Here is a 17032-nt window from a genome sequence, read left to right as displayed (position 1 = left end):
TCTTTGTTGGCAAGGCCTGCTTTTAATTAGTGGCTACCACAGCTCCTGGAAGGACAGTGAATATTTATTGAACTCGAGGGCCATAATTCTAAGAGTGAAGCCTTTGTTTCAGATAGGTTAAACACCCCCATGCCTGGAGACTAGGTATGTTATCAGCATTTTTACTGCTATATTTTTTTGCAACAGATTTCGGGTGTGCACATTGGCTTAATTCAACCCAAATACACCTAGGTTAGTGGGTCTCAACATCCATCCAGATGTGACCCTTTTGGGGGGCTGGTGAGAGAATAATGCCTCTCCCCAAAGATGTCCATGCCCTCGTCCCCGCCAACTGTGAATATGTGACTTTATATGGCAAAAGTGACTCTGTCGATGGGATTCAATAAAGGGTTTTGAGATGGGGATTATCTGGTAGGTCCAATCTAATCACGAAGGTTTTTATTGATGAAAAAAGGCGGCAGGAGGGTCAGAATCACAGCAGTGACCTGAGCAGTACAGCCAAAGCCAAGGAACCTGGGCCGCCTGGAGATGCTCAACACTGCTTCTCTCTCAGAACCTCCAGAAGAACACAGCTCTGCTCACGCCTCGATTTTGGCCCAGTGAGACTTCTGACCTCCAGAACTCTAAAAAACCCGTGTGAAGTCACCACATGTATGGTAATTGGTTACAGCAGCAATAGGAAAGTGACAGGGGTTCCCGTTCTCCTCCAACCCCAGCCTCATTGACCTTCATTGTCACCCACTTTCTGCATTCAACGGGTGTCCTTCTGACTCACCTTCTGAACCCGTGAAAAAGAAATATGTAGAAAGTTGGTTGTGTGCTTTTCAGAATGCAAGTACTGGACATAGTATGGCATTGTCCTTCACATTTAAAATTTTGCCACCCCACCTCCGCCCAACATTATGTATTACCAGCTTTCCAATACACCTTCCGGACTTTTCGCCAAGCACGCCCCTGCTAAGTCTCCTCTTGGGTCTTGGGCCCTGAGCCCACCCGGGGAGGTGGGGTTGGGATTAGGAAGGCTGGAGTCAGAGTTTCGAAACGGGCTCAGAGGCCGACGACTGGGAGCCGCTTCTCCGGACTCCCAGGCCGAGGCTCCTTCCCGTCGGTGGTCCTGACCCGGGGCCCAGGGGGGGAGCCCAGCCCCGGCGCGACCCAGGCCCCGCAGGTCTGAGCGCCGCGGCGACGCCGGCCGGGGCTGGCTCGGGCGCGCGGAGGGCGGGACCGGCGGGCGCTGGGGCTGGGCCGCTACGTGCTCGAGGAAGTTCAGTCTGGCCCGAGCCGAGCCGGGGCTCCGGGGCTCCGGAGGGGCCGGGGCGGATCGGCGCGGGGCGGCAGCGGGGCCAGGTGTTGCGCGGCGCGAGGCGCGGGAGGCGCGAGAAGCGCGGGTGGTGGGGGCGGGGGGGAGAGGCCCCGGCGCCCCGCCCCCTCCGCCCGCGCCCGCGCCCGCGGCTGGCGGCTCGGGTTACCTGCGGCGGGTGGGCGGGGCGGCCTTTCCGGTCTGCGCCGGCCCCCAGTCTCCCGGGTGGCGGAGCCGGGAAGTGGGAGAGGGAGCGAAGGAGGCGGAGACTGCCGAGCCCCGCAGCCCGGCCGGGCTCCGAGGAGAGGGGCTGCATGGAGCGGCCGGCGCGGCTCTGCGGACTGTGGGCGCTGCTGCTCTGCGCCGGCGGCGGCGGAGGCGGGGGCGCCGCGCCCACCGGTGAGTGCGGCCGCGGGCCCGGGGCGGCGACCGAGGGGGCGGCCCCGGTGGCGGCCGACAGGGGCCGGGGGCTGCGGCGACGGAGGGCGCTGGGGGGGCCGCCTCACGACGCCCCGCGCTCGGGGACCGCAGCCTCCGGCGCCCGGTTCGAGGTGGGGGACCCGGCAGCGACGGGGCGATCCCGGGCGGCGGGCAGCGGGCGGCGGTGACGGCGGCGGAGCTGGACGACGACTCGCCGCCGCGCTTCCCTCGCGTGGTCGGGAAGAGCGGAGGAGCCCGGGACCCAGGCGCGGGAGAGAAAAGTGCCCGCGGTGTCGGAGGGCGGCGGGTCGGGACCCGGGCCGTCGCCCGGGAGGGGATGCGGGGGCCAGCAGCCGGCGGCGGGATCGGCGACCGAGGTCCGGGCGAGCCGGGATCGCCCCCGGACTCCTTGCCGGGGACCTCGCCGGTCGAGTGCGGGGCGGGGGGGAGTTGAAGGGAACTCCTGAAGACCCCGGTCCTCGGAGAAAAAGGACGTGAGGGCCATGGCCTCCTCTGGCGTTCGAGAAATCCGTTTGGGAAACCCGGAGCAGCATCCGGTGGATGCCTTTTTGTTTTCTTTAATGACCCTTATATTTGGAGATAATTTTCGGTTTACAGAATAGTTGCCAAGGTACTCCCGGGAGTTCGCATATACCCCTCACCCTGGGCGGCAACTTTCCATTAATCAACCGGGCAGAGTTCTACCGTGAAAAGTAGAATGACTTCCTCACGGACAGCTCCCGGCTCGAGAGGACTTCTGGCCACGTTGGGTGACGATGGTAGCGCCAAATTTGAGAGGTTTTATTACCATATTGACACAAACACCCACAATTTGCTTATTGCATTTTCACCAATGTGTTTGTGCTTTGAAACCCAAGTTGAAATGTTGGTTGGGAAATCTTGATGCCCTCTATTGATTCAGTCAACAAAACGTATGCAGTCTGCTCTATGCCAGGCGGTGTGGGGCTAAGGATGCAGGGGTGAGTGAAACAGACCAAGCCCCTGCCCTGTACAGCTTCTGTGCTATTGTCAGAGTCCCCGGGGTGGGAGTAAACTATCAGGTATGTCAGATGGCGCCAAGTACAATGAAGAAGAACGAAGCCCGAGAAGGGGTTTGTCATGATAAATAGGGTGAAGTGCGAAGCCCTTAGTGGAAAGGTGGCATTTAAAGGGGAGGAGGCCTGAGGCAGGTTTGAAGTTTCCAGTTAATAATTATTCAGGTGTCTGCTTTGTTTAGCTCTGAGCCAGGCTCTGGGGGTTCTCGTAGAACTTTAGAGTATAGGGCATAATCCTTGCCGCCCCCCACGTGCCTCCAGTTCAGGTGGGGAGAGCTGATTCCCGTAATCATATGAAGAAGTTCAGTCCAGAGAAGGGAAGGGACTTGTTGAGGGTCACCCCACTCATTAGGCTCTTGATTTTCACCGTCGTGCTCCAACACCTTCCCTCCTACAGACTCCCCCACACACCTGAAACAACAGCTGGCCTTCTAGATAATACCCAGCAACCCCCAACTTAATCAGTTTTGTCTCAGCGGTTCATTGGTAACTTGGTTACTTAGAATGCGGAAACTTTTTTCCCATCAGAAATATTGGTAGAATTGCAAGGAGAAAGAAACAGGGGACTTAAGTTTTAGTGCTCTGACATTTTCCAGCTGTGGGGCTCTGGGCTAGTCATTTCCCCGTGCTCACGTGGCAGTTTTTGAATCTGTAAGTTCTGAGGGCTCTTCCTAGCTCTAATCTTCTCTGTTCATAAAAGTGATTAGGTTACCAGCTCTGTTTCATCTGTTTAGGCTGCTCGCCCACATAGTGGCATGTCTTACTAACCACAACTAGCATTTATATAGTGTTTAATATACTCTGTGCCCCGCAGTGTTCTGAGTTTTTTCTCTTATGTTCTCATTGAATCTTTACACAGAACCTGTCACAGCACTGCTGTGAGCCCCCCTGAGGTAGCGGAGGCGCGGTGAGGTTGAGAGCCTTGCTCCAGGTCTCGTGTGTTATGGTAGAGTGGAGCGAGGCTTCCAGTCCTGGTGGCCTGACTCCAGAGGTCATGCCCTTGACCACTGTATTCAGTGCCTCCCTCTGTCGAAGGTAGGGAAGTCCTTGGCTGGGAGAGGAGCTGGGCCCCTCCCAGAGTAGCAGGGCAGGATTGGTTGGGACCCATGAACGGATGTACAGGTCATCTGTTATGAAGTGACTGATCGTGTATTGGGGACACGCTTTTCAACTGCCACAGCATGTGGTCCAAACCATAAGCACTCTAGGCGTCCGGAAGAGGCAGAGCTGCGAGGGCTGGTAGTTGCGTGGAAGTGGTAAAAACTTGAGCTAGACCTCCAGGATGGGTGGAATTTGAGTGGGTGGAGAAGTTCTTCCTAGGTGGGGGAGAACGGCAGGAGCAGAGACCCAGGAGTGCAGGGGAGAGGGTGCTCCTTTGCGGGCAGCGAGCAGCCCGGTTTGGCAAGAGGGTGTGTTGGCGGAGTCCATCCGGGCCGAAGAGGTTTGTTTGCCCACGGGGGCCCTGAGCGGGGCACAGCGTGAGGGAAATGACAGAGGAGGAGAAGCGAGCAGGGAGACTTGACCGGGTGACAGAAATCACTGGCGTGTAAAGCGACGCAGGGCTCCAGGGTTGAAGATGTCCCCTAGACAGATGTGTTGTGAATGCCTGCTGTCCGGGGGCCATGGCTTAACTGGTGTCAGCCTGCCTCACGGGGCCCAGCAGAACACGCTGGTGTGATTGAACACGCTGGTGTGATTGAGATGATTACGAGAGATGTTGCAAGAAGAAAGGGACAGACATCAATGACTGACGAGATGTAAGGGAAGGAGGCAGTGACTCATATATGACTGTTGTGATTTCCTTAACTTTTCCCGGAATACGCATGCCTCTGCCAGCCCCTGGGTTGGAATGGGAGAGAGCAACACCGAATCTCTAAGCAACATGCCTTATTAGAAAGACCTCCGGCCATGCCAGTGCCTGAGTAGAAGGCGATAGACTCCCTTGAGGTTTGAAGTTGAGTTGGGGGGAGCCACCCACTGGAGTCCCTGCCACCTGCCCATTCTCCCCTTTCGGAAGGCAGTGATCAGCCTCTAAGAAGTGGTTGAAATTAGATGTCTCACTTGCTCTGCCTTACAGGCTGCGGGCACGTACCCGTATCCGATTCACAGACAACCAAAGCAACTGGGGAGAGCTGTTCTGTTTCTTCAGAAAGAAAGTAGAGCTAACATTTACCTAGCACTCGCTCCGGGCCAGGCACTGTTCTGAGCCTTTTATCTTGGTATTAACTCATTTCATCCTCAAATGACCCTTTTCTGATGTTGTTATTTTCATCCTTGTGTTATACGGAAGAAGACTAGAGCCCAGAGAGGCTAAGTAACTTGCCAGCTAGTAAGTAGCAGAGCTGGGGCCGGAGCTCAGGCAGTCTGGCTCCCGAGTCCACGCTCTTAAGCCTACACTGCACTGAAATTATATTACGTCTCACACGTGAGGAGCTGTCCGAGATCGTCACGAGAACAGTCACCGCTTATTTATGTACATATCTCAAGGTGTTGTACACGTAGACACACGGATTCACATATATTTAAACGTTTGGCGGTTGTATTTAAAGTTTCAGGATGAGTGTGTGTGTGTGCGTGTGTGCGTGCATATTTTAAAGTATAAGAAGTAGAAAAATCTCAAGGGAAATGGAAGGAACCACTGGGGGGCGGTGGAAAGGATGGCAGATAGCCACAAATAGCCAAAAATGCAAACCAATTGGAAGATTTGACTAAAAGGCACCTCAGAACAGATGGGGGAAAAATAAACCCATTGGAGAGATTGGAAATCACACAGGCTATTGTTCTATCAAAATACTGAGGTTAGAAAGTAGATTTTACAAGTCGCCTTGAAAACTGAAGTGTGATGTGTGTGAACCATAAATAGGTAACGTTTTTTTCATTATCAGGGCTTTAATTTTTTTTGTGGGGATAGGAAGGTAGGGCGTCAGCAAGTTGGCTGCACTCTGTTTCTGGAAAGTACGGAATAAGGCCGATAAGCCTAAAATAGATGGTAGTCTTCAGGAGGAACAAAGTTGTAATTCTTTTATTATCTATGTATTTATTTATTTTAAGATTTATTTATTTGAGAGAAAAAGAGCCGGGGGCGGGGGGACGGAGAGAGAGGGAGGGAGAATCTCAAGCAGACTCCATGCTGAGCGCAGAGCCCAAAACGGGGCTCTGTCTCACGACCCTGAGATCACGACCTGAGCCAAAACCCAGAGTCCGGCGCTCCACCGACTAAGGCACCCAGGGTGCCCCGGAACAAAGGTTTTATTAGAGGCTCTATAGCTGACGGATGATTTGTCTTCAGAAGTTTCAGCCGTGTGATGTTAGAAAGACCAAAATGGAGTAGCTGGACTTGCCCGTGATCGCTTCGAATCGAATCTTCGTGTTAGCAGCTGCCCGAGCCGTGGGGGCTTCCAGACGCTAGCGGGGTTTTGATGCGGAGCAGTAGGAATTTTCTGCTTCTGCTGGTCCTGCTGTGGGCTGCTTCTCCCCACAGTTGGGCCTTTGGTCAGCCTTATGGAAAAACGAATGGTACAAGAGTTGGGAAAGAGGGAATGAATATGGAGAGTCCAGGGCCTTTGCAGGCTACTATGAATAAAACTGGCGTTTGGGGACATGCCAGCTATGTAGTGCCCGCGGGGCTCTTCTTTGGGGACAAAAGGAATTTTTTGTTCAGTTAAAGTGGAAGGTAATGGTACAAGTATTTACAGATTATGTAAGAGGCCCAGTGTACTCCAGGGTGTTGGCATAGAGTGTAAAAATACAGCTCTGCGGGTTGACAGATTAAGACATCTGCGGCCTGTAAGTAATTACTAATGATTAAGTTTGCAACGTTGGACTGTTTGGAAGGATTGTGGTTTTTTTTAATTAGTTTAATAAACTTGATTTGGGAATAATTTTCAATTTACAGAAAAGTTGCAGAGATAGGACAGAGTCCGTGTACGTTCCTCATCTAGTTTCTGGAGGATGATTTTGGTAGTCCTGGTGGCCGGAGCTGTCAGCAAAGTTTGAAATGATGTCTCACTCCCCCAGCCGCCGCTCTGTGTATTGCCCTGTTTTTGGCAGAAGCATGAAAACTACATTCCCCAATGATAGAGCTGGGTCCAAAATAATAGAGTCACTATTTATTTGGTAGAGGCAGTGGTGGGTTTTCTCCAAATGAAACACACTTGTAAGACACTGGTTCAGTTTCTCCTCTTCTCTCCCTTCTTCAGATTAGTCAACACTATAGTCCCAGCTGTTTAGTGTCAGACCTCAGGGGAACAACAAGGACTATTAAATCTTTCTCAGTACTTCTTTGGAAAAGTTATAAAAACAGTTACCAGGTCACGTTAGCAAGCCTGATGAAAGATGTGCTGCTTAAACTCACCCGTAGAGCTGCTGAGATCAAAGTGGCTGTATCGAGTGAGGTGTAGGTCCCAAGCCTAGGGAACCCCAAATTCCTGCAGGAGGGAAACGGCAGTTTACGACCACGCTCTTCCCCGTGTGCGCACCATAGGAGGTAGGTAAGAATGTGGCCTTGGAGGCACACTTTCTGGGTTTGTATCCCAGCTCTGCCATTTGTGAGCTAAGGGACACGGGGCAAGTGACTCAGTGTTCTTGACCTCAGCCACCTCATCTTTAAGATGAGGCCAATAGTCCCTGTCTCGCAAGATGTTTGTGAGGAGCCGGGGACCAGTGTGGAGAGTTCTTAGGACAGTGCCTGGCTCAATAATGTTAGCTGTTGTTCACTCAGGTTTATTATTCTGGGCCTCTAGGACTGGGAGGAATGGCTTACCTGGTCCACTAAAAACACTGGTGGGTGTTGATCAGTTTCTTTCTTGTGCTTGATTTGAGCAGATACTCAGCCACCTGTGACGAATTTGAGTGTTTCTGTTGAAAACCTCTGCACGGTCATATGGACATGGGATCCTCCAGAGGGAGCCAGCCCGAATTGCACCTTACGGTATTTTAGTCATTTTGACAACAAGCAGGATAAGGTAAGCGTTCTGGAACGTATTGCATTGATGAGGTAAAGTGAACGCTATGAATTGGAGCCAAGAATAAACGGAATTCTAATCTTACTTCAAAGTGGGAATTTTGTTTTGGGTCGTGTCCCAGTTGTACCTGGGAAAATGACTGCAAAGACTGTTGGAAAAAAACTGAGCATTTAAACATTTGAAAATATTTGCTCATTATCTGATAATCAAATGCACTGAGATTACTCTGTTAGGAAATACCAGATATCTTTTATCTACTAGGCACTCAACAAATAATTATGTTAAAATGTGTTCCTGTGTTCCTGCCTGGGGCCTCGTATGTAGACCACACTTCCAGGTTCTCAGGGAGCTTTCACGTTCACCGCCTCGCTGACAGCGTGCACGCAGATAGGCAAGAACCATGTGATACCAGAGTAAATGGCCACACGGCAAGTGAAAAAATAAGACGTCCGTGGCAGATAGGGTTGCCTAGGTTTCCCGATGCCTGAGGAAAAATGAGGGGAACGTTCAGCCTCCCAGGCACATGTGGTCAACTGGCATGAGTGAGTTTTTGTTAACAGGATTGGATCCTTTCAGATTCTTTATGATCGTCTTATTCAACGGAATTTTTGCTCAGGCCTGATTGGTTTGTAGCCCCTTCTAATTGACAGGTTCTTCAAAGCATCAGATCATCTGTCCAAAACTGTTTTTTTTTTTTTATCTCTATGCCTTCTTTCAGTGAGGGGAGAGGTCAGGGACTTTTGGGGTTGACTTTGTCCAGGACTGCGAGGAGGCTGAATGAGGAGTCGTTGCTAGTGACAGGGCTTTGGCTCAGTGCATTGCGAGATCGTCGGGTTCACGCAGCTCGGTGGCACGGGGAGTCAGGAGAACTCGGTTCTAGTTGGCAGACCCCTCAGCTGTCTCTGTGGCCTGGGTAAGTTGCCTAACCTCTCTGAGCCTTAGGGTCCTGCCGTGTAAAGTGTGGCTCTCCTCACTTCCCTGGCTTGCTGGGACACGACAAATGTATGTGAAAGCTTAATAAGGTGAGGCTGGAAAGGGTTCTTCCTCTTGCGGGAAACTTGCTACTCCGCCTTTCTTGCCCCTTTTCTGCTGAGGTGTTAATTATGGCTCAGGTGTTCACTGAGAAAGAACTGAGTCTCCTCAGAAGTATTTGCATTTTATTTATTTTTAATTTTCGTTAAGATTTATTTATTTATTAGAGAGAGAAAGAGTACAGTGGGGAGGGGCAGAGGGAGAGGGACAGAGACTATCAAGCAGATTCCCTACTGAGCGTGGAGCCCAACAGGGGACTCAGTCCCAGGACCCCGAGATCATGACCTGAGCCAAAATTAAGAGTCGGCTGTCTAACCGACTGAGCCACCCAGGCACCCCAGAAGTATTTGCATTTTAAAGGAGGTTCTCTAAACCAGAATAGACATTTTTCCAAAGAAGATGTCCAGATGGCCAACAGACACGTGAAAAGATGCTCAGCATCACTCATCGTCAGGAAGATACAAATCAAAACCACAATGAGGGGCGCCTGGGTGGCGCAGTCGTTAAGCGCCTGCCTTCGGCTCAGGGCGTGATCCCGGCGTTCTGGGATCGAGCCCCACATCAGGCTCCTCCACTAGGAGCCTGCTTCTTCCTCTCCCACTCCCCCTGCTTGTGTTCCTTCTCTCCCGGCTGTCTCTGTCAAATAAATAAATAAAATCTTTAAAAAAAAAAACTACAATGAGATAAATCATCTCATCCCTGTCAGGATGGCTAGTATCAAAAAGACAAGGAATATCGAGGCCCTAGGCTGGCTCAGTCAGTGGAGCATGCAACTCTTGGTCTCAGGGCTGTAACTTTGAGCCCCACATTGGCTGTAGAGATCACTTAATAACAAAATCTTAAAAAAAAAAAAGGACAAGAAATGTCAAGTGTTGGCGAGGCTGTGGAGACGAGGGAACCCTCTTGCACTGTTGGTGGGAATGTAAATTGGTACAGCCACTATGGAAAAGAATATGGAGGTTCCTCAAAACATTAAAAATAGAACTACCCTATGCTCTAACAGTTCCACGTCTGGGTATTTACCTGAAGAAAATGAAAACACTCATTTGAAAAGATATACTCACCCCTGTGTTTATTGCAGCGTTATTTATGATGGCCAGTTTCCAATAGCCAAGGGATAGAAGCAACAACCTAAGTGTCCATTGATAGAGGAATGAATAAAGAAGATGTGGTATATATTGTATATATCATATATAATATATAATATTACTTAGCCATTAAAAAAGAATGAAATGTGGCCATTTGTGACAACATGGATGGAACCAAAGACAAATACCGTAACATTTCGCTCATGTGGAATCTAAAAAACAAAAGGAACAAACAAAACCAAACAGAAACAGATTCATAGAAACAGAGAACAAACTGGTGGTTGCAGGGGATGGGGGGGATGGGTGAAGTAGGTGAAGGGAATTAAGTCATACAAACTTCCAGTTAAAAAATAAATAAGTCACAGAAATGAAAAGTACAGCATAGGGAATATAGCCAATAATATTGTAATAACTTTGTGTGGTGACAGATGGTAACTAGACTTACCGTGGGGATCACCGAGTAAGGTATATAAATGTCGAATCACTATGTTGTGCACTGGAAACTAATATCACATTGTAGGTCAGTTATACTTCACTTGAAAAAAGCAAACAAACAGAAAAAGAGACGCTCTCAACGCAGAAGCCTGTAATACTTTCAGGAGTTGAATTCCCCTTTTTACACGGTTGGCTTCCTCTTGTTCCTGAGGAGGGGCCGTAGGCATCTGGATTCTTGGTGGCAACTTTTCTAGTTCAGCCTCGAGAAATTCTGGGCAAGACCTTTAAGTCCTTCGCCTAAGTATCTCATTGAAACTGAGAAGTCACCTTTTTTTTCTAACAGGTCCACGTTCATTAGCCAGCCGAACCCACCCGAGGATTGATCTGGTAGACATGGTGGTAATCTAGCCTAGAAATGGGGCTCATTCCACGGTATAGATACAGAAATTTAGACTTGAAAGTAACTTTAGGAGGCAGTGGAATTAGACAGAATTGGGTTTGAACATTTGTCTCTTCCCCTTTCGGAGGTGTGTGACCCTGAGCAAGTCACTTAACCTCTCTGAGCTTCCATTTCCTTGTTTGTAAAATGCTGCGGTAGGACCTACTTCGTGTGAAGGGTGCGTATATTCGCGGAGATGATGTTTGTAATGTGCCTGGCGCCATGTTAACGTTGAATAGTCGTCAGCTTTTATTATCATTATTATTATTGTCAGGTTGAATCACGTGAAATTGTTGCTTCTTTAGGTCATGTGGTTCAACCTAATATCACCCTCCATTTTGCCTCTGAAGAGACCAGATAGAGACCGCGAAGGGTGACCGCTGCCTCAGGCCTGCTCCTTTATATTCCAGCCATTTGACAGTGCTGATGGCTGTCCGTGCTGCACTCGTGATAAACACAGATTATCCCTCCGAGTCAATGATGGGAGATTGCCTGGCTAACCTTTTGAAGTTTACAATCCTGAGGCTGACGGTGAACGGCAGGAGTGATTTCCCTTTCCCCTTTGCATCCTTTTTTTTTTAAATTTTTTTATTTATTTGACAGAGATGGAGACAGCCTGCGAGAGAGGGAACACAAGCAGGGGGAGTGGGAGAGGAAGAAGCAGGCTCATAGCGGAGGAGCCTGATGTGGGGCTCGATCCCAGAAGGCGGTGATCACACCCTGAGCCGAAGGCAGACGCTTAACGACTGAGCCACCCAGGCGCCCCCTCCCCTTTGCATCCTTTGGACAAAGCATTACCCTCATCAGACAGAACTGGGGCGTCTATGCTTTGAAGGGTATTGAAGTAGTGGCTTTCAGATCGTTTGTACATATTAGGGGGGCTTATGCAACCATCTAACCCTCCTAAGTCGCTAAATGAGATAAACCCTTGAGGTCACTTTCAATCTTCAAATTGGAGGATCATGAAAAGGAGAGCTGGGGACTCATGGATGATTTTTTCTGAAATACAAGGTTAGTTTTAAGTGGCTGTCCGCCACCATTGTTTTAGCAGTATCTACTAGTTTCCCAATCCCGGCAAGCAGAAGGAGGATCTGGCATCAAGTTTTGTTTTTGTTTTTGTTTTTTGGCTTGTTGTTGTTAAAAGACTGTTGATCCCTGTGCTTTGGCATCAGATTAGATCTCTTTCATCACCCAGAGAAAACAAGTCTCAGTAGGTGAATAAATTAAAAAGTGGTTGTTCTATCCAGGCATCCAGAGAGGCAGAAGCTGAGGCTGACCCCTTTGGTCTCTGGAGAAAGGAGTCTGGAACTGGGAAAGGTGTGATCCAGCCAAATGAACATTGGTCCTGAGGGGAGGGACCAGTTCAGGACTCTGGCCTTGGTTTTTGATAAATTTTCGAAGAAGCCCAGATTCCCCAAGGGGTGGAGCATAGTGTCATATAGCAGCTACCAGGGGAATGAGTCACCACGGCTGAAAGTCACTGGGAGCCATCAGCTGTACCTCATCAAGATCTGCTGGGAGGGATTTAGTTCCTTGTCTGATAGGTGCTGGACTCGGTGATCATGGACAGTTGGGGTGTCTACTTTTTTCATGCCAGTTTAATGTTATTGACCTTAAACTTTGCAAGAGATTGTTTTTAAAGATTTTATTTATTAGAGAGAGAGAGAGTGCACAAGCAGGGGGCGTGGCAAATGGAGAGGGAGAAGCAGACTCCCCACTGAGCAGGGAGACTGATACCGGGCTCGATCCCAGGACCCTGGGATCATGACCTTAGCTGAAGGCAGACGCTTCACCAACTGAGCCACCCAGGCGCCCCTGAAAGAGAGTTTTATTATTTTGTTTTTCCGCCTACTGTCTCTTTTCTGAGTTATTATTTGTATGCCCCAAGGACAAGGTTCAGATTAAGTACTAAAGTATTTTTTTAATTTAAAAAATTCAATTATCATAAAAATCTTTGTGTAATAAAATTCTTCAACCCTCTCACTGGAATAATATCTAATATAATAAGAGAACTGGGATTTTTCCCATGATGATTCTAATTTATGGCATTTAACCATACATGTTCCCCCTGGTATCTTCAAAGGACAGAGGCAGCTTCCAAACAAGAATTATCGAGGATCTCTGGGTCAGGGTGGCTCCTTCAGGGGTCTGTGGGACTTGAGTTTGGTAAAATTGTGACGGTGAAATTTGCACTTGGAATTTTCTTGCTACCGTTTACCGTGATCTGGGACTGGTCTGCACTTTCACAGGCTGAGAACCCTCATTTCCTCAGCACACATTCATCTCTCAAGGGCCAATTCCTTACTTTGCCACGAGAACGATCACGGCGAAAAAGCATTCTAGAAAGCTTTCTGTTGGCATAACTGGTGTGTTCCATCCCTGCAGGCAGCAACTATACAGAAAGCCAAATGATAAATAGGTTTCTTGTGAAGGATTCAGAAATTAGTTGTGAAAATGTACTTGGCTAAGAGTAGCTAGACATCTCACTGAAGGTAGGCGGTGGGACAGAAGTACTCATGTCCATGGGGCCAAATCCCCCTCTTTTCTCCCTGCCAGAAGCTTGCTCACGCACCTTTCTTTGTCTTTTCTTCAGGGCTGAGCAGCTGGCTCCCTTTTCAGAGTGCTGTCTTGCCTGGGCCTAAGAGCTATTCAGTCTCTCTAGCGAGATTTTTTTCATGTCTTTGCTATGATTCATTCATTGTTGGTTTGCTCGCTACCTCGCTGAGGGCATCCTTAAGTCTTGGTTTTGGAAGTATCTCGCAGTTGCTCTCATGCTCCACTGACAGCAGGCCTGCGACATGGCGGAGTAGCTCCTTGGGGGAGCCGATAGAGGTAAATGTGACAGATTTTCCACTTCACAGCCGTCAGTAGGTACGTAGAAGGAAACGCTATCTCCAACTTGAGTCAGAAACCATTGCAAAACAGGAAGCTCCTTGGAGCCCTGATTAAAAGCGGCTTCATTCTTAATTATTCCGTCAGCTTGGGAAAATGTTAATTTCCTAAAGAGCCCTCTAATCTCATTATTCTAAAGTGTAATGACCAGATGTGTGATTTACATCTGTATGCTGTCTGTAAGTTGGCTTTCTGTAGTTCCACAAAGCCCATCTACTTTCCAGAATAAGAGTGTGGGATAGTCAGTGCATATAACAACGCTTAAATAGGTTAAGCGTTTGTGGGAGGTAGTCAGAAAGGTCAAACAGTACAGAAAGGTGTTTAATGAAAAGTCTCTCTTTGGTCCTCAGGCCCTCCTCTACTTTCTAGCCTCAGAGGTGACCAGGGTTACTGGATTCTTAAAGCACTTTTCCCCTTGATCTTGATAGTATACTGCATCTAGTTAGGAAGTGAATTTTTTTAAAAGATTTCTTTATTTATTTTGAGAGAGAGAGGGAGGGAGAGAGAGGGAGCACAGGGAGGAGGGGCCGAGGGCCAGGGAGAAAGAAACCCAAGCCAACTCCGGGCTGAGCATGGAGCCCGACTCCGGGCTCAGTCTCATGACCCTGAGATCACGACCCTGAACCAAAACCAAGAGTCAGACGCTTAACCGACTGTGCCACCCGGGCGCCCCTAGGAATTGAATTTTGATAATCTTATTGTGTTTCCTTTCAAACTGCTTTTAGACAGTTGATGTGTTAGCATGGTAGGTTTGATAGTAAATGTTGTGATGTTTATACGTTTAAAATGTGGGAAATTGTCTGTTATCCATACCAGGATTTCACAGTGGTGCCACCACTGACATTTGGCGCGGGATCCCTCTTTGCTGTGGGGGGAAGGGAGGCTCTCCTGTGCACTGAAGCGAGTTCAGCAGCATGCTTGGTCTCTACCTGCTAGACGCTGGTGGCAGCGCCCTCCTCAGTTGTGACGGCCAGACTCATTCCCGGGAAGGGGGGGCGGCGGGGAGAGCAAAATCACCTCGGGTTGAGAGTCACTGATCTATGCCATCTGTCATCTGATAACCTTCCTTTTTTTTCCCCACAGATTTGAACATGCTACTGTTTTATTACCTAAGTGTATTGTTGTATGTTTGCTAGAGCAATGCTTTTTTACAATTTCCTAACCTTAGAAAATTGCTCCTGAAACCCATCGTTCAAAAGAAGTGCCCCTGAACGAGAGGATTTGTCTGCAAGTGGGGTCCCAGTGCAGCACCAATGAAAGTGACAATCCTAGCATTTTGGTGGAGAAGTGCACCCCGCCCCCGGAAGGTAACAACCGAAAGCACTGTTTGTTGGTACTTGGGGGATAAATGCAAATTATCCATATGTTTATGTTCAGTGTTCGTTAATTCATTCAATTTTCAAATAATTGCCGAGTCTGAGAAGTTCTGGGCACGCGTAGTAGGTGATAAATACGAGGACGTCCCTGCCTTCGAGGTGCTCACGACTTCAATAACTGTGCCTCAGAGTTCTGTAGCATTTAACAATTGGCATGTGATAGACACACATATACACCCTTCCCTAAATTGAGCCTCAGAAGCTTATCTTGGGAAGCGAGCAAGGCATGGATTAGTACCCTGATCCATTTTATGAGGAGGAAGGGAACTGAGTGGGTTGCTGTAGGGTTTCAGATTACAGGTCCAGTGCCTTAAAAAAATCCAAAAAACTATCTTCCTCATTGGATAGAAAGATTAGCTTGATATACAAGATGTTAGAAAAGGAAAATAGGCCTGCTGGCGTGGCTCCAGTTCAGGACGAGCCCTAGGAAAAGCTGTCACGTAGTCAGGTTGGTCATGGTGGCCCACCCCCGTCCCCTTCCCGCCCATCACCCAGTTCCTTCTGGCACTTGGGTTGCGAGCAGGAAGGAGATTATACTGATGAAGGGCAGGGCTCCCGGAGCCCAGATGTCCAAGTTTAAGTCCCAGCTTTGCCAACTAATAGCTGCAGGACCTTCAGCAGATGACTTCCCCCTACCCGCTTCTTTCCTCATCTGTAAAATGGGGTTCATGGTAGTACCTGTCTCCCCAGACTGTGGAAACGATTACGGAAGTCAGTACGGGGGACGTGCTTAGAATAGCACCCGGGGAAGAGTAAATGCAGAATATGTATCATCTCTTAATCCCATGTTACCCCTTGTTTGGAGGGTCCCATCTCTCCCACTTCCAAACCTTAGCGCTATGTGGCCTGTTCTCCAGGCCACTCCTTCTCCCTGCCTTGCACGGATCAAAAAGTCCCATTTATAGAATTATAGAATTCAGTACTGCCACGAGGCTGGGAGCCTGGTTTAAAACAACTTACCTCCCCCATTCGCATTTCTTTAGAAGTTTAATAAATAATCTGAAAAGGCCTAAATCGTGTTATGAAAGTAAAATGGTTGATGATGCCTCCAGATAATACCCCTTTAAGAATCCTGACATGATGCCTTAACTCAGGAGACTTTATTAAGGTAGAGATTTCAGATGATAAAGACGATATGGCTCCTAAAGTCTTAACACACAGTAAACAACTACCAAGAGCTGTATTAATGCTCACTTTCCCCCAGATTGCTTCAGGAGAAATGTGTGTTTAGTCTTTAAAACAAGATGTGTTAGTATTGGTCAGAAAACAAGAAGGTAAGTTTTAACTCAATAGACTTGTTTTCTTTAAAGACAGGTAGATATATGGGTTGTTTGCATTTCCACATTCATTTAGGAAACGCCATACTCACTTCCTACCATTGAAATGGTACTTGACCTTGAAATTCTCTCTCCAGTTAGGAATACAAAGTTAGGGTCCCTCAGTGATAGGAAAGATATTTGCTTGGGATCTGGAGGTGAGAGAGAAAGTTGTAACAAGTTAGAGTTGGGTTTTCTCCATCCTGGGTGCCTTCTGGGTAAAATGGGATGAGAGATTAGGGGTTGGCTTCGCGGCAGAGCGCTCTCACCATCCCTCGTGCCCCAGCGGGGTTGGTGGGTTTGTCTGACAGGGAGAGAAGCATCCTAAACCCTCGGCTGTCTGTTCTAGGTGATCCTGAGTCCGCGGTGACTGAGCTGCAATGCGTTTGGCACAACCTGAGCTACATGAAGTGTACTTGGCTCCCCGGACGGAAGACAAGTCCTGACACCAACTATACCCTCTACTATTGGTGAGTGTGTACAGGAGGCGTGCGGGGGAAGGACTGGCTGTTTGGGGAGCATTGGGATCTAACCTACTTAAAAACCGAAACCGAGAAAAGAACAACCTGGTTTTGGGGCTTTGTTTGTCATTTTTTTTTAAGATTTTATTTACTTATTTTGAGACAGAGAGCACGAGTGCACGGGTGGGGGGGGCAGAGGGAGAGAGAAAGTCTCCAGCAGACTCCCTGCTGAGCGTGGGGCCCGATGCGGGGCT

At 48.8% G+C, this 17032-nt stretch overlaps 1 protein-coding gene across 3 annotated transcripts in view; it reads left to right on the top strand.

Moving 5' to 3' along the window:
* Positions 1–1438: 1438 nt before the first annotated feature.
* The window catches only part of IL13RA1 (interleukin 13 receptor subunit alpha 1), a 52975-nt gene continuing 37381 nt past the window's right edge, over positions 1439–17032 (top strand). Inside the window, exons 1-4 of one of the 3 annotated variants that reach the window (XM_087860006.1) lie at positions 1439–1699; positions 7600–7739; positions 14794–14932; positions 16667–16787. In XM_087860006.1, the coding sequence (XP_087716132.1) occupies positions 1615–1699; positions 7600–7739; positions 14794–14932; positions 16667–16787 (485 nt within the window). In that variant the 5' untranslated portion in view covers positions 1439–1614. The remainder of the gene's footprint in view (positions 1700–7599; positions 7740–14793; positions 14933–16666; positions 16788–17032) is intronic. The other 2 variants (XM_087860007.1, XM_045790477.2) reach the window with 2 other exon arrangements.

The sequence above is a fragment of the Ursus americanus genome, chromosome X (assembly GCF_024610735.1).
Source record: "Ursus americanus isolate L20-20 chromosome X, mUrsAme1.1.p, whole genome shotgun sequence".
Lineage (NCBI taxonomy): Eukaryota > Metazoa > Chordata > Mammalia > Carnivora > Ursidae > Ursus > Ursus americanus.
The sequence above is the reverse complement of the archived record's forward strand: the minus strand, read 5'-3'. Positions and strand labels throughout refer to the sequence as shown.